The following is a 25,678-nucleotide window of genomic DNA, read 5'->3' as shown; positions in this document are numbered from 1 at the left end:
TTGGTTGGCCTAGGACCCACTGAGTGAAGAGGAATTGCTTTGGGTCGCATAGAAAATATTTAATATAGTGAATGTATATAAATAACAAATGGTTTTTATGATATCTTGTAGGGCCGCATTACTAGCTGTCCAGGCCTGCATAAAGCTTGTGGATTAGGCACGCCTGGTTTAAGCATTAAAAGAGAACCAGAAGAACAAGAAAAGTTCAACAGAATTAAGGCTAGGAGGACCTACGTGGTTTTAAGATATAACTTCCCAAACTCATCTCTGCCCAGGCTTCAACTTTCACTGTCTTACGATTTACTTATTAAGAAACTTTATGTGGTTGCCCAAGTCACTCATGGTGACTCTGAACGATTTACAGAAGTAAAACCCCAATACAAACCCAGTAACAACCCCCACCCCATCAACAACAATCAAACAAACCACTTGATGGGCTTGGTATCACTTTGAGGTCCCCAGACCTGCTGGCCAAACCAGGTTTTCAGGGCCTTAAGTGTCAAAGCTGGGCCGATCTTATTTTGGCAGGGATAATGTTCCACAGGGAAGGAGCCGCCACGGAGAAGACAGAACTGGAGCGGATGTGGATAGTCAAGGCCAAAGTGATCCCGGCGATGGTAGGAACATTTGGGGCCATGTCTCCTAAGCTGGGAGAGGGGCTTCAACAGATCCCAGGAATGGCATCACAGCTCTCCATCCAGAAGCGTGCAGGGCTAGGAACAGCTAAGATCCTGCGCAGAACCCCAGCAAAACATAGGATAGGACTTCTTACCTGGTCAGTTTTATTGTTTTCCTGAAATCGTTTGTGATTGGAGCCTTATAACCCCCTTTCCTCAGTAAGGAATCTATGGTCTGAATATGGTCCCAGCCTGTTGGATTAGAAGAGAACACACAAAGAAGAATCAGCTCTGAAAGCTCTGCAAAAGGTTTAACTTGATTGTAAAGAATACAAATTGCCTGGAGATTTGTACTTTTAGGGCGAATTCCCGCAGGTAAGCTGGTTAAAGCTTAAACATTTCCGAAAAGAACACAAGACTAGGAATAATCCCAAATAAACAGTGTAACCTTATTATCAGTGTTGTGTTCAGTTATGAGAAGCAGGGTAACACAATGGCTAATCCCTAATCTGGTGCTCACTGGGGATGATGGAACCTGGAGTTCTGTAGCATACCAAGGCCAAGTTAGGGGACCCAATTGTGTGTAGGAAAATCTAAAGTAATAATTGTTAGTCATCCATGGTGCAGTGTGTTGCAGATTTAGTGGGACACCTGCTATGTTAGTGTACAGTAGCAATCTTGCTAGCCTCTTTTGAAACTAACATGTCTTTTAATAAAACGTGTTAATCGGAAAAAGGGGCTACCAGAACGCTTCGGAATATTCAATCAGCCATGATGTTCACTGGGAAATCTTGTGGCTATTTAGATTTCTTGACCCTTTTTCTGGAATGACAGAAAAGGGGAGGAATCCAAGGTAGATTGTCGTCTCTCTTTTGTTATTTACATTCCAATCAATATTCCAAATCAATGCAGTTTAGAACAAGCCAATATGAAAGGGCCTTGAAATGAAATCCATTTTGTCACACAAAGGTCAAATAGTATGTTTTATCAAAGGAGATGACTTTCGGGCCAGGCAACCCAACACAACTGTTGCTTGGTTCCTGCCTGTCGGAAAGTTTTGAGAGCAATGGCAACGCAATAGGATTAACTACAGGTAGTCCTCGACTTACAATTCGTTTAGTGACTGTTTAAAGTTACGACGGCACTGAAAAAAAGGGGCTTGTGACTTTCTCATACTTACAACCGCTGCAGCATCCCCAGGGTCACACGATCAAAATTCAGACGCTTGGCAACTGGCATGTACTTACGACAGTTGCCGTGTCCCGGGATCACGTGATCCCCTTTTGTGACCTTCTGACAAGCAATGTCAATGGGGAAATCAGATTCACTTAATCAACCGGGTTACTAGCTTAACAACTGCAGCGATTCACTTAACAACTGCGGCAAGAAAGGTTGTAAAATGGGGCAACGCACACACTTCACAACTGTCAGGCCCCCTGACAACAACTGTCTTGCTTAGCAATGGAAATTTTGGGCCCAATTGTGGTCGTTAAGTCGAGGACTACCTGCACTTTGTCTATTACATACATATTGTATCAATGATAATAACATCTATGCAACTTTTCCAAATTATAAGCAGTTGATCCTGCGTTTTCACAGCCCAGACAAATATATAATTTCTAGTCATTTTTTTTTAAAAAAAATCCAATTTCCTACCAGTGAAAATTTTATTAGCGCTGACGCTCCGAAATGAAACCAGGTGTCACTCTGAACTGTGACCATGGAAAATGTTGGCGAATAGTGGCTTTCAGTTGGAGGCCTGGCGTTTAGGCAGTGTCCATGGTGTCAGCCCTTTCCCCGTTTTTATGATGGCTCTTTACATCCCTTACAAGGGGTCTTAGGGATACTTCGAAGAACCTGAGGTCAATTTTAGGACCGAGATTACACCTGATAGGGCCAATTCTATTTCTCTGACTTGGGTGATGCCCTTTTTTCTCAGAGAATTATCTCAATAACCTATCTTAGGGGTGTATCTAAAAGGAAGGTCAGAAGAGTCTATGAAGATTCTCGGTCCTCCAGGTCCTGGTTGTCCCAAAGGTGCTTTTTCAAGAGTCAACTGGACTTTTGTTTTTCCTTGAGGAAGTTTTGCTTCTCATGCCAGAAGCTTCTTCATGTTCTGACGATGGTGGGAGGGAATAGTATTTATATTCCCCTTGAGGTCATCTGGTCGTTAGTATTCTCTCTGAGAGTCCGTGAGGCCACTTGGGGGTTTATTTGTACCCTCGGGGCCACCTGGATCAGAGGGTAAATTGAGCAGCCCCCTCCCAACAGAGGGGGAGGCACAGGACACCACCTCTCTCCTGTCTACAATGCAGTCCTTTCAGCGGCTCCAAGATTTCACACCCATTTGCTCTCTGATTCAGGGGGACCCTGAGGGCATAGGTCAGGGGTAGGCAACCCAAAACACTCAAAGAGCCACTTGGACCCGTTTCCCACCAAAAACAAAACACTGGGAGCCGCAAAACCCTTTTGATATCTAAAATGAAGATAACACTGCATATATCATTTTTTACCTTTATTATAGGTATATATATATATATCTTATCTGTTGGGTGAGGCACCCGGTCTACCAAATGTAAATGTAAAACAGTCTGTTCTGCGGTTCGCTCCAATCTAGGAGCATGTTTTGAAGGCAGACATCACATACTGTGAAGAAATAAATTCAAAATTTGTGGCTGACAAAGAGTTAGTGGGAGACTAGTATAGCTATTTCAGGCTCATTAGCCCTCATCAGCTAGTCACACCCTTCAGGGATTCGAACCTGGGCAGCTTGCATGTTAGGCAGCTGTATTACCCTTTCGAGCCACAGGTTCCCCCTTACTCCTGTCAGCAGAAACCAGGGAGGATATATATCTTATCTGTTGGGTGAGGCACCCGGTCTACCATCTCTCTCTCTCTTTCTCTCCCTCTCTCTCCCCCTCTCTCCAATCTTCTGCTCACCTGGCAAGCTGGCTTCAAGCTGTTCTCCAACAAGCTCAGGGGTAGGCAACCTTGGCTCTTTTATGACTCATGGACTTCAATTCCCAGAATTCCTGAGTCAGCATAGCTGGGCTAGCTAGCTCTCTCCTGTCCTTCCTGTTTCCTGCAGAGACGCAGCAAAGGGAGGAGCCCCACCCAATAAGCTTTACAGCTCGTCGGAGAACACTGTGGGAGCCACAGGGGAAGGCTCAAAGAGCCACATGCGGCTCCAGAGCTGCAGGTTGCCGACCGGTGGCATAGATAAACCCCAAGTGGTCTCAACAACTGTCAGAGAGAGTGTTAATGATCAGATGACTGCAAGGAATATACATCCTTCTATTCCCTCCCACTGCTCAGTCAGAAATGAAGAAGCTTCCTGGATGAGAAGCAAAACGTCTTCAAAGAACAACGAAGTCCAGTCGCCTCTTGAAAAAACAATTTTGAGTCAGAACAGTGTCCTGGAGCAGATGGGTAAGAGGATTTTTTAAATAAATAAATAAATAAAATGCTTTCAAAAATGGTGGCCGTGCCCTTTTAAAAGAGCTTCCTGCATGGCTGGTGTCTGGAGTTTTCTATCTGGGTGGATTATTTTTTTCCCACTGTCTCTCACCACTGTTTGGCCCCATGGCTGCTTTGCTAGTATGTCTGGATCCCTGCAATCTGGGGGTCCTGCTTTCTACAAGTGTGTAAGTGGCATTTAAAAGAAGAGTCATCCCTTACAATTAAAGGACTGCTCCATCATCTGACATCAGGGCAAGGTCAAATACTGCATTATAAGTTCCTAGGCATGTTTAAATTCTTCACCAGATCATATGAGATAAAACCCAACAATGACCTTGCTCCTTTGCAACCTCGGGTAAGTAGGTGGCCGTGCGTTTTGATCCTTTTTCGTTGATGAATTCTATTCTAATGCCATGTACACCCACCTGAAAGAAACCGGCAGTTTTATTAATACATTCAAGAAAAATAATAATAATAAGAAAAGAAAACAAAAGATGGTTAGAAATATAAAATTCCCAATTTCGCGTGATTATTATTGGACCGGGTTTCTTTTCCCTTCCTTGTAAGGTTTTTTTTTTTTAAAATTTTTCTTTAAAACCACTTCAGTTTAGCCTCTTTGAAAGGGAGAGTTCGGGATAAGCACATCTGTTTCTCTTTCAGAGAGTTTTGGGAGAGGAATGGAACCATTTAAAGCCTCTTGTGGCCCTCATAGAACAGGGGTCTTCAAACTTGGCCCTTTGATGACTTGTGGACTTCAACTTCTACAATTCCTGGCTGAGGAATTCTGGGAGTTGAAGTCCACAAATCATCAAAGGGCCAAGTTTGAAGACCCCTGGCCATAGAAGCTCAAATCTAAAGCTTCACTTGCAAATGTTATCTGCTCCTGTCAAAAATGATGACCTTCAGCCTGTGATACATAGGCTGAAGCCGCTGAATTCAAGGCTCGGGAGAAGCAGCTGGTCACAGGATTAGAGCACACTTACAAACACAACCACAAGGTTAACTTTATTTCAAGGAGCCAGGAGAAATCAGTGGATCCAGACATTTAGGAAAGGGTGGTGGTTTTGTTTTTGTTTTTTTAATTCCCCCCCTGAGCTCTGGTGGCAAACTACACTCTTGACTAAGCCAGCTGTTAGAGAGACACACACTCAAATGCTGGACCCCCAGACACACTGCTATATGAAGCACGAAAGGAAGAGAAGATTTTTTTGTGCGTTTACTGTAGAGGCATTGCTGAGAGATTCAAATGCAACTGGCACAAATAACTTTGGGCTAATGGTGCTTTTCCGTTTTTGTTTTTTTTAAGGAAAGCCCCAGTTGTTTTTATTTTTAATCAGGTACTTTTTCCCTGCCTGGAGGGGGATTCAAAGAAGTTACATGTGCATGTGCCTAGATAGAGGGGAATGAAAATAGGACAGATCCTCTGGATCAAAAGTAAACCCAAAGCATCGACAGTTTGATCATGCTAACGTATATGTAAGATTCTTCCTTACAATAACATTAAGATATGAACACTCGGCTTTTTCCTCAACTGCTCTAGAAAAGGCATGCCTTTTCCAAAACTGGTTCAGAAAACTCATCAAAGCAGCTTCCTACAGGCAGTCCTTGACTTACAACGGTTTCTTTAATGACCGTTCAAAGTTACAATGGCACTAAAAAAAGGGACGTGTGACTGTTTTTCACACTTACGACCGCTTCAGCATCCCCACGGTCACACGATCAAAATTTGGATGCTTGGCCACTGGAAAGTATTTGTGACAATTATGGTGTCCTGGGCCCACGTGATCCCCTTTTGTGACAAGCAAAAATCAATGTGGAAGCCAGGTTCACAATTGTGTTACTAATTTGACAACTGCAACAGTGGTAAGAAAAGTCGCAAAATGGGACAAAAGTCACTTAACAAATGTCTCGCTTAGTTACTGAAATTTTGGGCTCAACTGTTGTAAGTTGAGGACTACCTGTATTAGATTAAAGACCAACTGGTACTCAGTTTGCAAATGCCAACTATTATATTAACTATGCTGAATGGATAAAGTAGTAGATGAGATAGCAGGTCATAGAAGTTCAGAGAATCATGAGGCTGTCNTGGGAGTTGAAGTCCACATGCCTTAAAATTGTCAAGGTTGAGAAACACTGATTTAAAGCCTCTTGTGGCCCTCATAGAACAGGGGTCTTCAAACTTGGCCCTTTGATGACTTGTGGACTTCAACTTCCACAATTCCTGGCTGAGGAATTCTGGGAGTTGAAGTCCACAAGTCATCAAAGGGCCAAGTTTGAAGACCCCTGCCATAGAAGCTCAAATCTAAAGCTTCACTTGCAAACGTTATCTGCTCCACTTCTCCTGTCAAAAGTGATGACCTTCAGCCTGTGATACATAGGCTGAAGCCGCTGAATTCAAGGCTCGGGAGAAGCAGCTGGTCACAGGATTACAGCACACTTACAAACACAACCACAAGGTTAACTTTATTTCAAGGAGCCAGGAGAAATCAGTGGATCCAGACATTTAGGAAAGGGTGGTGGTTTTGTTTTTGTTTTTTTAATTCCCCCCCTGAGCTCTGGTGGCAAACTACACTCTTGACTAAGCCAGCTGTTAGAGAGACACATTCAAATGCTGGACCCCCAGACACACTGCCTTATGGAGCACGAAAGGAAGAGAAGATTTTTTTTGTGAGTTTACTGTAGAGGCATTGCTGAGAGCTTCAAATGCAACTGGTACAAATAACTTTGGGCTAATGGTGCTTTTCCGTTTTTGTTTTTTTTAAGGAAAGCCCCAGTTGTTTTTATTTTTAATCAGGTACTTTTTCCCTGCCTGGAGGGGGATTCAAAGAAGTTACATGTGCATGTGCCTAGATAGGGGGGAATGAAAATAGGACAGATCCTCTGGATCAAAAGTAAACCCAAAGCATCGACAGTTTGATCATGCTAACATATATGTAAGATTCTTCCTTAGAATAACGTTAAGATATGAACACTTGGCTTTTTCCTCAACTGCTCTAGAAAAGGCATGCCTTTTCCAAAACTGGTTCAGAAAACTCATCAAAGCAGCTTCCTACAGGCAGTCCTTGACTTACAACGGTTTCTTTAATGACCGTTCAAAGTTACAATGGCACTAAAAAAAGGGACGTGTGACTGTTTTTCACACTTACGACCGCTTCAGCATCCCCACGGTCACACCATCAAAATTTGGATGCTTGGCCACTGGAAAGTATTTGTGACAATTATGGTGTCCTGGGCCCACGTGATCCCCTTTTGTGACAAGCAAAAATCAATGTGGAAGCCAGGTTCACAATTGTGTTACTAATTTGACAACTGCAACAGTGGTAAGAAAAGTCGCAAAATGGGGCAAAAGTCACTTAACAAATGTCTCGCTTAGTTACTGAAATTTTGGGCTCAACTGTTGTAAGTTGAGGACTACCTGTATTAGATTAAAGACCAACTGGTACTCAGTTTGCAAATGCCAACTATTATATTAACTATGCTGAATGGATAAAGTAGTAGATGAGATAGCAGGTCATAGAAGTTCAGAGAATCATGAGGCTGTCAGGGACCTCGGAGGTCTTCTAGTCCAAATTTTTTTTCCTATAAAAATCCCTCCCCAACCCTTTTCTGCAGCTACTTGGTTGGCTAGGTGGAGCCGATGTCCCAGAACTACGAGGCTCAAGAGTATTCAACACCTCCTTACCACACCTAGGTGTAGTTCAAGATGTAAAATATAGCCACCTTCCTGTCACTAACAGAGTAGGGGAAAAAAAATCAAACGGCTTCTAAACTCCGAGACTCCTAAGTTATAGTGCACTTAAGTTATGTTCTGAACTCAAGTTCCTAAATGCAGGGCTCTGACATAGGAGAATGAATAAGCAAGAATTGATGGCTATTTCTAGGGACCAGACTGCAGGGAGAAATAACACCAGGAAGTTGACTGTTAACAACAGCCAGCAGTCATACGTCAGATGGGTAACAAGTTCTCACAATTGCAGGGTTAGGGATAGAAATGAAGCTGGCGAGACAGGAACTTGCAGTTCCCAGGCTCAAGAAAATCACAATATATGTCATAATGTAGCTGTCTTCCACCCACAGCCTTGGTCACTTAACTGTTGATGTGGAAATGTGGAAGGAAAAAAAAAAAGCCTAGAATTTTAATTCTGGCACACGGATCATATATATAGGCTTTGATTGCTGTCTGTGCTAGAGTGGCAAATCTTTTTGTGTGTGTTGCTCTATTCTTGCAATACAGAAACTAATCTTGTTATATCTGGGAGTATTCTGGCGAGAAGCTGGTTTCTGAAGATAGGTTAGGTGTCTGGAGACTTGTATTTCTGGGCCTAGTATGAAGCTTCCCGCTTATATCCACACGTTTTCCCAGGCAAGGCTACCATCAAAGGAGAGTCAGGCAAAATGTATTGTATTGGGACGAGAAGGGATCTTGGAGGTCAAATCCTCTGCCCAAACAGGAGATTCTACACCAGGGGTAGTCAACCTTGGCTCTTTTATGACTCGTGGACTTCAACTCCCAGAATTCCTGAGCCAGCTAAGCTGGCTCAGGAATTCTGGGAATTGAAGTCCACGAGTCATAAAAGAGCCAAGGTTGACTACCCCTGTTCTACACTATTCTGAACAAATGACTGTCCAATTCTCTTCTTGGAAACCTCCAGGGATGGAGCACCCACAACTTCTGAAGCCAAGCCGTTCCACGGATCAACTGTTCTTATTGTCAGGAACTTTCTCCTTAGTTCCAGGTTGCTTCTCTCTTTGTTACGCTTCCACCGGTTACGTTTTGCCTTGCTCTCAAAGGTGCTTTGGAGACTCTTGTCTACATATGAGCTGCGGGGAAAAATATCTGTTTGTTTTGTGCCTTTTGACTCCAAATGCCTGGCTGGACCAAGCCCCCGCAGTTTCCTTGCCAAGGACTTTCAGAAGTGGTTTGCCATTGCCTCCTTCCCAGGGCTGAGAGAGAGTGACTGGCTTAAAAGTCATCCAGCTGGCTTCATGCCCAAGGCAGGACTAGAACTCACAGTCTCCCGGCTTCTAGCCTAATGCTTCAAGCACAAGACCAAACTGGCAAAAAGTAAATAAATAAATAAATTTTTAAAAAAAATTGCTACAAGGTCTCTTTTTTTTTGTTCCTTACTTCCTTGCCCCCCTTTTCCCTTCTCGGCTGTTTTCAAACTTAACCTTGTATTGTAATATTTTAAAAACTGGCTACTCATAGAGTCAATAAAATAGCTGGACTGAGTTTTGCACTCTGAAACAAGCCACATCTGTATTGTAGTGCTGGAAACTTGGTGCGGAGACGCTAAGCACAGCGTTAAATGCCGGGGAAAGAGAGTTGGGCTGCGTAAACTAAGCATGGGTAGTCCTCGACTTACGACCACAATGGAGCCCAACATTTCTGTTGCCAAGCGAGACATTCACTAAGTGAATTCTGCCCCACTTTACGACCTGTCTTGCCACAGTTGTTAAGTGAATCCCTGCAGTTGTTAAGTTAGTCACACGGCTGTTTAAGTGAATCTGGCTTCTCCACGGACGTTGTTTGACGGACGGTCGCAAAAGAGGATCACGTGACCCCCCAAGGACGCTGCGACCGTCATAAATACGAGTTCAAGTCTCTGAATTTTGATCACATGACCACGGGGATGCCACAATGGCCAATAAGTGTGAAAAATAGTTATAAGTCACTTTTTTCAGTGCCGTTATAATTTTGAACATATAAATGAATGACTACTCCCTGAGTAGTCTAAAATATTACTAATCTAGAACGGATGGCTATTCTGGAAAAGGATGGTCTTGACTTGCTTTCTTTAAAAATAATCTTGCGATAGATGAACCAAGAAAGGAAGAGATATTTCCACAGCTAGAGGATGGCTATCCTAAGGCTCTCGTCTCTGTAGTCGCTTTGTTTCCACAAAAAAAGGAATGAGTTGTACAAAGAAACGGATTTCTAATCATAATCTTAGCCATTTGACAGATTCAGACAGAAAGAAGGGATCTTGCTAGTCACCGAAACCACACAGAAAGGCTGCATTCAAATTATATCCAGAAACAATGTCTTATTTTAAAGGCAACCGGATTTCCTGATTTTTCCTTAAGGCATTCAAGCGTTCAGAACTGAAGAAGCTTCTTGGGTGAGAAGCAAAAAGTCTTAAAGAAAAAATATCTCATCTTTAAAAATAAAAACACCTTTGGGACCCCCCATTACCTGTGTGAATGAGAACCTCCACGGACAGTTAAAAACGGCAACTGACGTGTATTTAGCACAGTTGCAATGTCCTGTGATCCTATTTTGTGCCCTTTGGTCAAGCTAAGTCAATGGGGAAGCCAGATTCAAGTAACAACCAGGTTACTACTTAAAAACTGCAGCGATTTATTTAGCCACCGTGACAAGAAAGGCCGTAAAATAGGGCAAAATTCACTTAACAGCTGTCTCTCTTAGCAACAGAAGCGATGGGCTCAATTGTGTGGTTGTACGCCGAGGACTACCTGTACTAAGTGCTCTTTATTCTTGTGACAGATAACGGACTTTACAGATGTTTGAAGGACAAAATGTGAAAACAGCAGGCAGGGATTCTAATAATTATTAAATCCCTCTGTCAATCATTATCTATCCAGAACAGATTAAGGGGGTCCTGCCAGAGACTATTCCCTTCCCTTAGCAAGCCGTTAGGTTAAAATAAGATCTTCTACTAGCATCTGACAAAGCGTCACATTGAAGCCGGCTTTCAGGAAATTTGACAGGTCCAGATAACGAAACTTCGTAACGAAAATGAAAAACTTAATTTTCAGAAATTGCTCAAAAAGGGCAGGGCTGCGGATCATGTCAGCTTTCTGGGGAAAGCCGTGAAGTTAGGTTGTATGTGAGTTTGTTGTAACGGCAGTTCAGGTGATTCTTAGTCACCCGTGTTTCTCTAACGTGTGTAGTACCCCTAGAGGAGGGGTGGGCAACTCTGGTCCCTTTACAACAGGGGTCTTCAGACTTGGCCCTTTTATGACTTGTGGACTTCAACTCCCAGAATTCCTCAGCCAGGCACGAGGTCAGAATTCCTCAGCCAGGCACGAGGAATTCTGGGAGTTGAAGTCCACACGTCATAAAAGGGCCAAGTTTGAAGATCCCTGCTTTACAACCTGTGGACTTTTATCTCCCAGAATTCTTGAGCCAGACAAGTGCGCAGATCATAAAGGGCTTAATTGCCTACCACTGCATTAGAGGGAATAACCCACAATGTTGCCAACTATCATAGCCTTCTAAATTCTATGTTGTTCACATGTACATTGGGTATACTCTCTACTACAAGGGTCCCCAACTGTGGGCCGCGGCCCACAACTGGATCGTGGCCTCTTGGCCACCGGGTCGCGTGAATGGCTGGCCAGTGCATGCATGTGTGTGCATGCACTCCCATTTGCACTAGCGCTGCCCTGAGCATTGCATGTGTGCTAGGCCCGCCGCACTTCCAGTATCGCGTGGGCGCTGGCCCCGCCCTCACCATCACACGGGCTCTAGCTCCGCCCCCAGCATCACACACGCACTCGCGCTGCCCCCGTTTGTGCTGCCCACGCGCACGTGGCCCCATGCCTCTCCCTTCCTTTCCCTCCGGGCTGCTAACCTAGAAAGATTGGGGACTTCTTCTCTACTACTATTATACTACACCTTCTTTGAAGAAGCCAAACAAGAACTTCAGTACAAAACGAATCCTGGGTGAATGGCTGGCTATCACAAAGTAGTACACTAAAAGCAACTGCTGTCTAGAACAGGGACAAATTGCCACCTGGTTGTTTTTTTCTTTAGGCAAAAAGTATTCCAGACATTTGTTCACAAAACTGCCTCTGTCTTTTGGCCACCTCTCCCTTCTTTTCTGAGGGGTGGGCAAGGGGAGAGGCTGGGTCAAGGGATCGGCTCTGGGCACCCACTTCATCCCTTAAAAATTGAAACCTATTTCCCCGAGGAATCTAGCAACGCGGGTGTCTTAAATCTCTTTGAAGTTGGTGGCATCTGTTTTATTTCTTATACCCTTCCCCAAATGGTCCAAATATTTCACCCTGCATCTTCCAGTAGCATCATGACATCACTGCTATGGCTTCCCTGGGAAAAATTAAATCTCGGCTCCATTAGTGCTGCAGTTTGACGGGACAAAAATAGGGCAGCTTTCCTCCTACATGCCTGGTTCTCACTGATATTGGGCGATGGCAAGAAGGAGTAATAACTATGAAGGCCTCGGTATAAATTTCCAGGATATGATCAACGAAGCAAAGGGAAGAGTATCCTGCCTGGATAAGAGGGAAGGAATGCAGCTGCTGGAAAATCAATTCAGTGAACTCGATTACAAAGAGACGTCAAGAACATTTCCTCAAATTCTCAATCCAGAACTTAAAAAGAATCTGGATTCTGCACTTATTAACTGCGGGGTTGGGGTTGGTGCTGATTAGCTTATTGGTAGGAATGTAAAAAGGGCTTTATTAACTAAGTTCTATCCTGACTTATTTACTGGGGGACAAGATAGGGGAAATATTCTGGGTCCAAAACTGATTTAATTTGCATCTACTGGAAGCAGTGGTGGGATTCAAATAGGTCGGGGTAGGCAACCTCGGCTCTTTTATGACTCGTGAACTTCAACTCCCAGAATTCCTGAGCCAGCCATGCTGGCTCAGGAATTCTGGGAGTTGAAGTCCACGAGTCATAAAAGAGCCAAAGTTGCCTACCCCTGAAATAGGTGAACAACCGGTTCTCTGCGGGGATGCCGCTTCTGGAAGTCCGTTCTGGGCCCGGGCAACAAAAAATTAGCTACCGGTTCTGCCGAACTGGTGCGAACCGGCTGAATCCCACCACTGATTGGAAGTATGCTTCTCCCCCTTTTGTGAAAGAAGCTATTCCAATGCTAAGAATGGAAAGAGGATGTAAGTACAGGTGGTCCTTGACTTATGACCACAATTGAGCCTAGAATTTCTCTTGTTAAGTGAATTTTGCCCCGTTTTTGCGACCTTTCTTGCCACAGATGTTAAGTGAATCACTGCAATTGTTGTGAGTTAACACGGTCATTAAGTGAGTCTGGCTTCCCCCATTGACTTGGCTGGTCAGAAGGTTGCCAAAGGGGATCACGTGACCCCCACGGGGGCTGCAACCTTCATAAAGATGAGCCAGTTGCCAAGCGGCTGAATTTTGGTCACGTGACCGTTGGGATGCTGCAAATGGTCGTTAAGTGTGAAAAATGGCCATCGCTCCCTTTTTTTCAATGCCGCTGTAATGCTGAGTGGTTACTCAACGTATGCTTGCAAGTCAAGGGCTACCTGTAATCTGTTGACTGTTTTGTGAAGTGCTTGGAAAACCCTGGTTAGGATCTAGTCTGGGATCTAGTGACAGCAGCTAAATCTTCCGGTTAACCTCCTTGAACTGATTCTGCTCCCAAAGAAGAAAAAGAGTTTGGATCCTGGCCTAAAGGGACTGCATTAACTGAATTTGTCTGTTCCCTTGGCAATAAACAGTAATCCAAAACATCTGAACAAAGCTGGACGGGGTTTACTGCCCATCTGAAAATCCAGCCTAATTTGGACTTGCAATTTTTGGTTTAGCAATTATTCTTTCTTATGGCTCCCTCATTTCCAGATGCAGGAAAACAACTTGCTTTGTGGGGGAAACTGGATCAATCTAGGGATCAGCATTTAGCTCCCACTACATCTTCCCTTGTTTTGTTAACTGCCTTGCTATTTCAATTTATATTTTTATATAAGATGTATTATTAACCGGATGAACTTTTTTTAAAAAAAAGATATGCAAATACGTGCAAATTAACGACATTAATGGTCCTAGGAATAATTGAAAGAAATCCTGTGGCTGCCTTTCTGCCTGGGCATGAGAGAGAGAGAAACATGCAAGAGAATCAGGAGAGGCTGATGACTATAAAATTATTCCTGTCTACATGCTCTTAATCCCCCCCCCCCCCGCAATATAAATTGGCTTGTCATTTTTTTCCAATTAGAATTTTTAAAAAAAGACTGTGTAACTAATGCTCTATCTCACAAATGAGGGGGCAGGGTCATCTTGCTATAAAAGCTACAGAAAACTCAACCTTATTCTGTAGGAAAACTATGCCTTTTTGCTGCTCAGACATTGCTGATCTTCAAACCCTAAGAGTGAAAAACTCTTTAAAAAAAACTCAGAACACCCTCAAGAGCTCTTCATTCAAGGCAAAAGCAACATCAGGTCCTTTGTAGTTAAGACTCTCAACACTGCTTTTGAGTCTTTTGACGAAAGCTGAAACATTTATTTTTTTCCCAAACACGGAGAATGCCATGTCTACTTTCAAGGTGGGTAGAACATAGAAGGGGGGACTTACAAACTACAGTGGAGATGTCTACGGAGGTCCTCAGTCATCCAGGTCATGGTTGTCCCAAGCTTTTTCAAGAGGCAACTGGACTATCTTGGTTTTTTCCCTTGAAGATGTTTCACTTCTCATTTCAGAGCTGAAGAAGCTTCTTGGATGACAAGCGAAACATCTTCAAGGAAAAACAAAGAAAATCCAGTTGACTCTTGAAGAAGCATCTTTGGGACAATGGAGATGGTCATACTCCTGTAGATCAAAGGGACAATGTCTTCGGATGTCAAAACACAATAATGTCCCCTTTATTGGTGTCCCAATTTTTCTGATGGGAGGGCAATCATTGACTGATGCTGAAAATGTTAGCCAATGCCTTTCGAACACCTCTGAGAGAAAAGTCTGATTCCCTTATTTTGATCATCTCCACCAGTGAAAAACCAGGACTGCAGTATTAGCCATGGGGATAGCTTCTGCCAAAAGAATAGAGGAAAGATCTCTGCAGATCTTTGGAATCAGTTGGAAAGAGGTGCTTCAGAATATAGAGGAATGCAATATAGGCAACTTATTAAAGCACCTGTGTCTATTTCCAGAAGGGCACAATGACAGCAGGGAGATTTTCACTGTAGCCAGACAACCTTGGGAAAAATTAGCTGCAGACATGATAGAGAATTACAGAATAACAGAATTGGAAGGGATCTTCCTTCCAACCTCCTGCTCAAGCAAGAAACCTTATACCAGGGGTCTGCAACCTTGACAACTTTAAGACTTGTGGACTTTAGCTCCCAGAATTCCTCAGCCAGCTTTGCTGGCTGAGGAATTCTGGGAGTTGAAGTCCACAAGTCTTAAAGTTGCCAAGGTTGAGGACCCTGGTTTATAAGACCTTCACTCTTATAGACCACTATTCCAACACAATTTCTAGCACTGTGCCAACTCTATCTGAGATCCCCAGTGTTGTTGCTGAAATGATTTGGCAACTGATAAATACGAGGCATGAAGGAAAAAAGAAAAAGAAAGTCAAAACAAACCAACCCAGGACTCCCCCCAAGGCTGTGGATCTGTTCAGCATCACTTCCCATCCCAAAAAGGTTCAATTCATGCCAATTTCAGCCAATTATATGCATGCACCACAGGAGCAACGCGCCTTACGAGGAAGACTGCAAAGAAGAACGGTGTCATGAGTCTTAAATTAATTAAATAAATGCATGCTTAAAGCCAGGTCATGTTCTTGCTGATGTACCCCTTATAGCAGGCTCATCGTGGGCAAAAAAAGGATTTAGGACGCACAACCATATATAGGCAGCCATTTCCCCATTTTTAAGGAACTCTGCCTGGTCAACTTTATAAGTATTTTCTCAGCTCTGAACCACCTGTTGTCCCTAGCATCATGATTTATACTTTTGCCCTCGTTTCCCCTCCCCTTTTTACAGTTTTTCATAACCCTGTCCTCTCCTTCCCTTACTCTCTTAACAGAAATGCAAGGTATAATATTTGTAGAAATAATAACAGTGCGATACAAAAAACAAACAAACAAACAAACACAAATTTAGAGCAAGTAAAAGTAAGGTAAAGGTTTCCCCTGTCCAATTGTGTCTAATTCTAGTGGCCGTAATAATAATAATAATGATAAAGTTGGAAGGGACCTTGGAGGTCATCTAGTCCAACCCCCTGCTCAGGCAGGAAACCCTATACCATTTCGGACAAATGGCTGTCCAGTCTCTTCTTAAAAACTTCCAGTGTTAGAGCATTCACCGCTTCTGGAGGCAGGTTGTTCCACTGGTTAATTGTCCTAACTGTCAGGAAGTTTCTCCTTAGTTCTAGGTTGCTTCTCTCCTTGATTAGTTTCCATCCGTTGCTTCTTGTCCTGCCTTCAGGTGCTTTGGAGAATAGCTTGACTCCCTCTTCTTTTGGGCAGCCCCTGAGATATTGGAACACGGCTATCATGTCCCCCCTCGTTAAACTAGACATACCCAATTCCAGCAACCGTTCCTTATATGTTTTAGCCTCTTCTCCGTTTCTTAGCCGAGTCAGTGTTGTCCAAAGACATTTTTGCAGTCATGTGGCCAGCATGACGTTACGGAGCATCAATACCTTCCCATCAAAATGGTGCCTATTGATTTACTCGCATCTGCATGCTTTTGAACTGGTAGGTGGGCAGGAGCTGAGGCAAGGTCGGGACATCACATATTGTTCGGGTCTCAAATCCGGGCTGTCAACTTTCCAGCCGAGAAGCTCAGCGTCTTTAACCGCTGAGCCATTGCGCCCTCTAAATTTAGGGCAGCTTTTCTAAATTGGGATGCCCTCCAGGTATATGGACTTCAACTTCCAGAATTCTCAAGCCAGGAAGGGCACTGTTGAAAATTCTGGGTGTTGAGGTTCATTCATCAGAAGACAGACAAATTAAAAAAAAAACCTAAGTGAAAGCGTTTGATTTTCAGCTGAAAGATGCGCAAATCTTCATTATTTTTTCCCCCAACAGCATCTTTTACTGTTTTCCTAAGTCATGATAAAAAATAAACTATATTTGTCTGGGCCATTCTGATTGCTTTATGTGATTTGAAGGAAAAATGAGATTAAAATGGGAACCATCTCTTTGCCTTAATCACCTCTTTCAATATCTCATTTTTTTCCCTTTAGAAATTTCCAGAGCTTAGCTCGCTCCCTCACTCTCTTTTCTGGGTCTCCCTTGAGGAGATAAGCTGTGATTTTTTCCCCATGCAATTCGCTCTACATATCTACAGGCCTCAGTTAAGAACTGTGGGTTAAAAAAAATAAAAAAAATTCAATATGGACCTCACATAAATCGTGTTCAAATAAGCGTTTGCCCACAGCTGTCAAGTGTGATTTGCTTTAGCCGTATGCGCTTAAAAGGTCTGACACCACTGATAAAATTCCAATGATTCTTTAAGCTTCCCAATAAAATGTAATTTTCTATACGCTAACTCCTTGTCAACACCTCCGAGCTCTCCAGCCAATTATCCACGCTGTTTGTGATGAGAGAATATGTTTGTGGTTCTTAAATAAAAAAACACCTGGGAGCTCATCCAGGGAGCTAGAAGTGTACGTTCAAGACAATCCTTTTCTGAATTTTGTAACTTTTGAGTGTGTGCGTCTTCCAGTCAATCTAGATACCAACAGAAGAGACTATTTAGAGTTGGCAGGGACCAGGGAGGTCTTCCAGTCCAATAACCTGCTTGAGCAGGAGACCCTATACCATTTCAGACAAGTGGCTGTCCAATCTCTTTTTAAAAGCCTCCAGTGATGGGGTCACCCACAACTTCAGAAGGCAAGTGGTTCCACTGGTTGATTGTTCTCAGCATTAGGAAATTTCTCCTTAGTTCTAGGTTGCATCTCTCCTTGGTTAGTTTTGATCCATTGGTTCTTGTCTTGCCTTCTGGTGCTTTAGAGAATAATCTGACTCCCTCTTCTTTGTGGCAGCCCCTCAAATACTGGAACAATTCTATCATGTTTCCCTTTTTCACTAGACTAGACATACCCAATGCCTGCAATCATTCTTCATATGTTTTAGCCTTCATATGTTTTAGCTTCTATTTGTAGCTCAGAACTGAACTGTGGGTTTCTTGGTGCTCTCTTAAGCTTGGTGGTTTCTTTGCAGATGTTTCATTACCCAACCAGATAATGTCTTCAGGGCGTCATCATCATCATCATCATCATCATCAAGAGTGTTACCTAGTTGGGTAATGAAATGTCTGCAAAAGCCCCCCACCAAGCTCAGAGAGCACCCAGAATCTCCAAGTCAATCTTGACTCCTGACAACTGCCTGGCCACATTTTCAGAAGTGGTTTGCCACCACGGTCTTCTTCCTTGAACTGAGAACGAAAACTGTGAGGCCAGGTCACCCAGTTGACTTCACGGTTAAGACAGGACTAGATCTCCCAGTCTCCTGGTTAATAGCTGGGTGCTTTTACTCACGACGCCCACTCGCTTCTCATTTTCAGAATTAATATTTACAATATGGGTAGTTCTCGGCTTACGACCACAATTGGGGCTGGAACTTCCATCCCTGAATGAGGCAGTCATTAAGTGAGTCAGACCCAATTTTATGACCTTTTTTTTTTTGCCTGGGTCATTAAGTGAATCTGGCTTACCGCTTTGATTTTGCTTGTCGGAAGGCCAGCTGCAACCGATGATCATGTGACCTTGGGACGCTGCGACTTTCGTAAATAAATTCTGGTTGCCAAGTGCTCAAATTTTGATCATATACAGTAGTGGCCAAAATTGTGGAAACCTTTTGGGAAAAGTGTTCAGTAGAAATGCCACCTTTGGTTAACTTTCCACCCATTTTTCTTCTAATTTCTTTATAACTGTAGCCTTGTTCACTTAATAATACTATTTTACACCTGGGCGACCAGTCAACTCTTTGCATCATTACTTTAATTTTTTTACGTTTTACAAGCTCACCAAATGAAAGAACACCAAAAAACCCAACCAACTGGATAGCAATCACATAACACACTGACACATGTCCTCCTCTCAGCTTCAATACATGAGATCAATAACTGAATCCTATTGTGACCTGATTGGCTCATTGCCAAAACAAGATAACAGCTGATTGGCTCTCTAAACACTCATGCTCATTGGCTACAATCAGATGAAGGAAAGCTACCTGAGATCAACCTAAGCAAGTTGTGTTTTCTTTTTCTGTTTTTTTTGGCTACAACTTTTCATAGAATACAGTACAGATAATTGAACAAACTATGTTGCATTACATTCTTGATTAAATTATCTTTCCATTGATATATAATTTTATGGTACTACTCCCCCCCAAAAAAGTGGTGTTATTAGCCATCAAACCTCAAAAACACACTTTTCCCAAAAGGTTGTCACAATTTTGGCCACTACTGTAGCTAGGGGGATGCTGTGACAATTGTGTGAGGACCGGTTGTTAAAGTCACTTTTTTTCAGTGCTGTTGTAACTTCAAATGGAATGGTCGTAAGTCGAAACTGCCTGTTTGATATTTTAGGTCGGTTGGGGGGGGAGAGAAACGTTCCTAAAATTCACACTCAGAATGAATAGAAGTCTCCATTCCATTAGTTTAGATTCGTCATCTCATACATTCAAGCATTCAAGCAACAGCCCAATCCAGGGATAGGCAACCTTAGCTCTTTTATGACTCATGGACTTCAACTCCCAGAATTCCTGACAAGCTGAAAAGCTTATTGGGCGGGGCTCCTCCCTTTGCTGCGTCTCTGCAGGAAGCAGGAAACAGGAAGGGCAGGAGAGAGCTAGCTAGCCCAGCTATGCTGGCTCAGGAATTCTGGGAGTTGAAGTCCACGAGTCATAAAAGAGCCAAGGTTGCCTACCCCTGACCTAATCCATGCATATCAATGAAACCTCAATCATCCAGGCCAAGGTGTCTAAAGGTTGGATCACGGCAACTGGACCAAACTAGGTTAATCTTGAGCTGTTTCCTTGCTCATCCTAGCAACAGTCAGAGCAAAATTAATTAGGCAGAAAGTCAGAGAGTTGTGGGATCCATGCATGCACTATCCAGCTAAGCCAAACATGTCAGGTTATTAATGTAAGGGAGAAATGAGTAATTCTCTACTGTCTTTCATACATACACACGTACATTTCATATGCTTGAGAAGAGAGAGCTTCAGAGCCTGTGACAAAAAAGGGCTACTTGTTAATCCAGGGAGGGGCACTACTGGGGGGAAAAGTGACATTTTGTACCCTCAGGAAAAAGGAAGAAAGTCAGAGAGGGGTCCCTATGGATGCTATTCCCTATGGAAATGCACAAGGTCAACATTTGGCTCTACGGAAAACAGCCCCGTTCTCTGAGACAAAGTCATCTGGAGAAAAATAGCAGCTGATTCAAAAATATATAGTTGCAGTAGCTGAAAAAGGACCTACAGAAAGAAAGCAAATACGTGTAGTGGCTTGATTCTGTCTAAACAAGCTGTGGGTGGCTTTCCAAGATTTCAGATGTGTTTGGAGATGCTAGTCGCTCTGGCTAACTCAACTCAGGGTCTTGTGCATGGAAAATGTGTGCAATGCAACGGCCAACAAAGAGTGCTTAGATCAGGGGTCTTCAAACTTGTCCCTTTTATGACTTGTGGACTTCAACTCCCAGAATTCCTCAGCCAGGCACGCTGGCTGAGGAATTCTGGGAGTTGAAGTCCACAAGTCATAAAAGGGACAAGTTTGAAGACCCCTGGCTTAGATACAGAGGCGAGGTCAAAATTATGCGTTCTATGGAGCACTGCCACTTTCATCTGCCATGAGCTTCCTCTATATGCACCCTGACAAAGTGTGTCGGACAAGTCCTGGGGAGGGGAACTATTGCTAGAGGAGTCAACCCATGTGCCCCCGTCCTTATAAAAAAAAGCCCCAGGCAGCGTGAGCTGATGAGCAGAGCAAGTCACACAGAGCCATGCTATGGAAGGATGAATGGACAAAATGGAAGGCCTGCGTTTGCACTCTTACGATCCCAGGCGACCCTCGGGGGCAAGTGGCTAGAGAAACGTGCAAAGTATACTTCAACAACAGGTGAAAAAAAATGGCAGCAATTTGAAAAACCAGGTGGGAGCTAATGGCAGCCAATTCACTCGTCCCTCTCTTCGAAATTCCTTCTCCTTGGGAGAAAAAAGACCACTCGGAGCCAGCTGAGAGACCCTCGAGCAGAAGACCGCGGGTATCCCCCCCCTCCCCCAGCAAGATCAGGCTGACCAACCGCAGGAGCACGGCGGGCTCTGGAGAACGTTTGGAATTTGGAAAGCCTTTGATTTGGCATTGGTTAGCAAATTGCTGGATTAGCTCCCACAAGATCATCAATAGCCTACCTACAGAAGTAAGGTCTCCTAACCGGGCGGATGGCCTTTTCGGGATGATCTGGAAATGAGCAGTTATACCAGGTGGAAGAACCACATTCTCTCTTTAGGTCATATTCTAGCCATCTTGAAATGACTTTTTGCCATTCACATTGCATAACTGCCGTCCCCCTTAAAAGAAACACGGATGACATAAGCGGTCTCACTGTAAGGGGCCAAATACAGTGACGCATTATTCTTTTAAGGATCCAACATTTCAATAAAATCCTACTCTCCTGTCTAAGGTGATCTAAGGAGCCATGAGATAAAGGTAATGGGAAATATATATATTTGGAAAGTACCCTTCCAAGTCAAACTGAAAGCCTAAATTCCCATTTAGAAAACCAAGGCTTTAAAAATGATGTATCCCCCTGGGACAGTGAGAAGATGACGACTCAACTTGGTTCCTGTCTCAGCTTCCCAGCTTTAATTACTAAAAAAATGGCATTGGCAGAAGAGAATATTTGTAGCCCAGGGTTGAACTGTGGGGTCCTTGGTGCTCTCTGAGCGTGGTTGGGGGTTTTTTTTTTTTTGGGGGGGGAGACGTTTCATGACCCAACTAGGTAACATCATGAGGTGCTCTCTGAGGTTGGTTGTTTTCTTGCAGATTTCTCCTTGCCCAGCTAGGTAATATCATCAGTGCCAAAACAAGCAAGCTCAGAGAGCATCAAGGACCACCAAAAATGGTCTTCTAAGTTCTGCATTATTTTCTTGCAGTGGGAAGGAACGCAAAATTAAGCAAAGGTGATGTCTTAATTGGAACTGCTGGGTGAGGACAAGTAGCTTCTCTGCTGATGTTATCTAGCTTTTATTTCTAATCAACAATGTGCAAGGAAAAATAATGTCATTATTCTACTGATCTAGTGTTCCATTTTTAAAAAAAAAAATCCAACAAAACTAGGCCAAATGAAGACGTTGTCATGTTCCCAACCTCAATGTTCAAGTACCACTCACACCCCATTAGTACCCTTCTCCCCACGAAGTATTCTTTTGTTTTGTTTCTACCACCCCCATATCAGGATTTCAAAATGGGAAATAAGCTTGTAGGGCAGAAAAGGGGATCACATTTTCTGTGGGTGCTAAAGGAGAGTGCTTTATTCTTTTGCAATTGGAAGTAACGTGTAGTTTTCCCCCAAGGTTCCCAATGGGATATTCAATTCTCTCCTCCCCTCTCTTTATTGACAATATCAAGGATTTAATCCAGAGCAACATTTTCCCCAAAAAGCAAGTGCTCTAAACAAAACAAAAGCAAACAAAAATAGTTTAGTCAACTACCATTAGAATTATAAAGATATAAAAAGGCTACTACTCCTTTCTGGGTCTGTTACACAGCCATCTATAAATACCTATGGGCCTTTGCTGTGTCCAGGAGATATGCAGCTGCTGAGTTATACATCATATAGACAGTTGGCGATGGAATGGAGAAGTCCTAGATTTTGCACACAAAGAGCTGGACTTAAATTTATACGCTTCTATTTATTTAAGCCCTACATTCCCAGAGAGAAAAGCTATGTTGGACAGACCTGAAGCCACATTGTGTGTATTTGGACACCTCAGGCATGCAGTTTTGCAAAGGCAACACTCTTCACAGAACGTTGCATTGTATCATTCACAATGCGATGACTATCCAATATTAGGGGACATAGCTAACACCAAGAGGAGTTCCTTAGCATTTCCTGTAACCAGACTGGGGTTTAAAATAATCTCTAGATCAGGGATAGGCAACCTTGGCTCTTTTATGACTCGTGGACTTCAACTCCCAGAATTCCTGAGCCAGCATGGCTCAGCTTGGAAACCTCTCCCTTTCCCCTCAGCATGGCTGGCTCAGGAATTCTGGGAGTTGAAGTCCACGAGTCATAAAAGGGCCAAGTTTGAAGACCCCTGCTTTTAATCTTTGTCCTAGGATAGGGGTAGGCAACCTTGGCTCTTTTATGACTCGTGGACTTCAACTCCCAGAATTCCTGAGCCAGCATGGGGAAAACTTTGGCCCCTTCATGACTCATGGACTTCAACTCCCAGAATTCCTGAGCCAGCATGGCTCAGCTTGGAAACCTCTCCCTTTCCCCTCAGCATGGCTGGCTCAGGAATTCTGGGAGTTGAAGTCCACGAGTCATAAAAGAGCCAAGGTGGCCTACCCCTGGACTAGATGTATTAGACTTAAGACGTATTCTGATTCAGAAACCAAGCAAATGGCCATTCACGAGTAAGGAGTTATTCAGACTGAGCAGCCAATTCACAGAGTTGCATGCAAAATGCTATGAGGGTGATTATTTGCCAGCTCTGAAAAAAAAATTCCTGTAGTATATTCTACTACAGCAGCTTAAAAAGAGAAGAGAGAGATCTACTTCTATTGTGGGCACAGTCCAATGTTTCCGTCTCTGTCTTTCTTAAACAACAAACAAGCAAGCAAACAAACAAACAAAAAATCTAGTACTTATGGTGTCCTAACGCTATCATTCTCAACCTCCTCAAGATGCTAAAATGCTGAGCTCTGGGGCACCTAACCAATATGGTTGTGCTATCTGGGAACTTTGACAGATGTTGTTCCAACCCTGTTGTGTAAGGCAGGCTACGGTGGCCAAATAGTTTTGGAGATTTAGCCCCACACAAATTTCTAGAGCAGGGGTCCCCAACCTTGGCAACTTTCAGCATGGCTGGCTGGGGAATTCTGGGAGTTGAAGTCCACAGGTCTGAAAGTTGCCAAGGTTGGGGACCCCTGCTCTAGAGGATACTGGATGGGATAAAACTTTTTTTTGCCAATTCCATCAAATCTTGAAAGGCCCTGGTTGAGGACATTTGGTATTGAGACTTAGACAACTAGCTGTTCATGCCACTTGGAATGATTTGTGAAGGCTACACTTCTCTGGTCTTCTACAATTCTAACTACTCTTGCTCAGCTGACCTTTGTGGAGCCTGTCCTCACTTGTACAAACTTATAAAATGAAGGCAGATCGCTACAGTTCTGAAACCAGTTTGACGAGGAAACGTCAAACGTCCACATACTTGGCAAAACCTCCCTAGCTCTGCTCTAGAGCTTATGTGATGGAGATCAAGGTAGAATGCTGGAATTTGAGTGGCACTCTGGGATGGTCACATGCCCGCTATTGTTGAAATTACTAAGATGCCTGTTGCAAACTATTTGTTGGCGAGGATAGTTTTTGAGAATTCCTTTTGCTCTGCAAATTTTTCCAATTTGTAAAGCATCAAGTAGGGTTTTTAATAACTAAGTGCGCACGTGGGAGCTGCTATGCTATGCTCCCAACAGAGTTGAAAATGGGAGGGATAAAGTAGTTTGCGACGTGGTTCTTTTCGGTTTCATTCAACCTAAGTTTATTTTAAAACTTTACTTGCAGGGAAATGTTAAGTCTGTGTTCAGGCTTGCACCATTTCTCATGGGGGGTGGGAAATATCCCACTTGGCATAAAATAGCATATATGTGAGTAAGCTGGGCTAGAATCTTTATGTTCCTTTTTTTAAAAAAAACACCCTAAACTTTTGTTTTTAATACATATAAATGTTCCATTTCATGTCCCCTCCTCCTGGCAGTCTAATACGAATCTGAATTCACTACTGAAAATTCATTTTTTTCACTGGGGCAATCTGAAGTAACGAATAAGGAAAATCAAAATGTGATCACACGTTCATCGGATGCAGAAGAGGCAAATTCTGGGTTGGACGTTGGACATTAAATGGTCTGGTTCTTCTGGAGATCATTTTCACTGGATTCACCTGAGTCACCTCTGTGCTTTTTCGCAATCTTACAGTACAAAAAGGCCCCTAGTTGCAAACAAGGTTTCAGACCAATTTCTAGACTGTAGAAATCAGTAACCAGAATGAAGAAATGTCACTCCCATGAATTATGCAAACGTTAAGAGGTTCCTTACCTCCCAATCCAAATAATCACAAACATCTTCAAAATTAGTAAGCAGAGACACTGAGCAGAAAAGCCGTGGCAGTTCATCCCTCGTCATCGGGGGAAATCTGCTATCTTTAAGGGCACTGTGGAGAAAGAACACAACACACACAATAATGAGAGAAAACAGATACTGAAGTCTCTTACGGTCAGCAAAGGAAGCAAAACGGCGTTCTGAATTGATGGCAGATTATTTCTGATCAACACCGGTCTTCTTCCAAGAACTGTTATTACGCCTGCACCCTAGTTTTCTGCCAAAGGGTTTTGAGCTGCATCTATGGTCTTCCCTACTTACTAGTCATCCCACTTAATTCTCAACAAGAACTTTGTGATGCGCAAAGGCTGACACGCAAGGGTTGATTTCAGGACACTCTCGCGCCGTGGCTGAATGAGTCTAAATTCGGGTGTTACTGACCTACTCTGAAACTCTACGGATGCAAACATCAGAGATTCTGCTGTTTAGACTGCTCACCACCAACCTTACCTTGAGAAAAGGGGAAAATCCATGTTCACAAGCCAGTCAACCAATGAACAGACCAGCTACAGAAAAGGAC

The 25,678-nt window shown here is 43.3% G+C and overlaps 1 protein-coding gene across 1 annotated transcript in view; it reads right to left on the bottom strand.

Annotated features, from left to right (window-relative positions):
• LOC107299039 (AMME syndrome candidate gene 1 protein) overlaps positions 1 to 25,631 on the bottom strand; it is a 27,109-nt gene extending 1,478 nt beyond the window's left edge. Inside the window, exons 1-4 of the mRNA XM_015828407.1 lie at positions 25,609 to 25,631; positions 25,096 to 25,210; positions 4,411 to 4,501; positions 773 to 869 (exon numbers count right to left, since the gene is read on the bottom strand). Coding sequence (XP_015683893.1) covers positions 773 to 869; positions 4,411 to 4,501; positions 25,096 to 25,210; positions 25,609 to 25,631 — 326 coding nt within the window. The remainder of the gene's footprint in view (positions 1 to 772; positions 870 to 4,410; positions 4,502 to 25,095; positions 25,211 to 25,608) is intronic.
• Positions 25,632 to 25,678: the final 47 nt, after the last annotated feature.

This window comes from Protobothrops mucrosquamatus, unplaced genomic scaffold (assembly GCF_001527695.2).
Source record: "Protobothrops mucrosquamatus isolate PMUCROS unplaced genomic scaffold, P.Mucros_1.0 scaffold4469, whole genome shotgun sequence".
Classification (NCBI taxonomy): domain Eukaryota; kingdom Metazoa; phylum Chordata; class Lepidosauria; order Squamata; family Viperidae; genus Protobothrops; species Protobothrops mucrosquamatus.
Note: the sequence above shows the minus strand (reverse complement) of the source record. Positions and strands in the feature narration are given on the sequence as shown.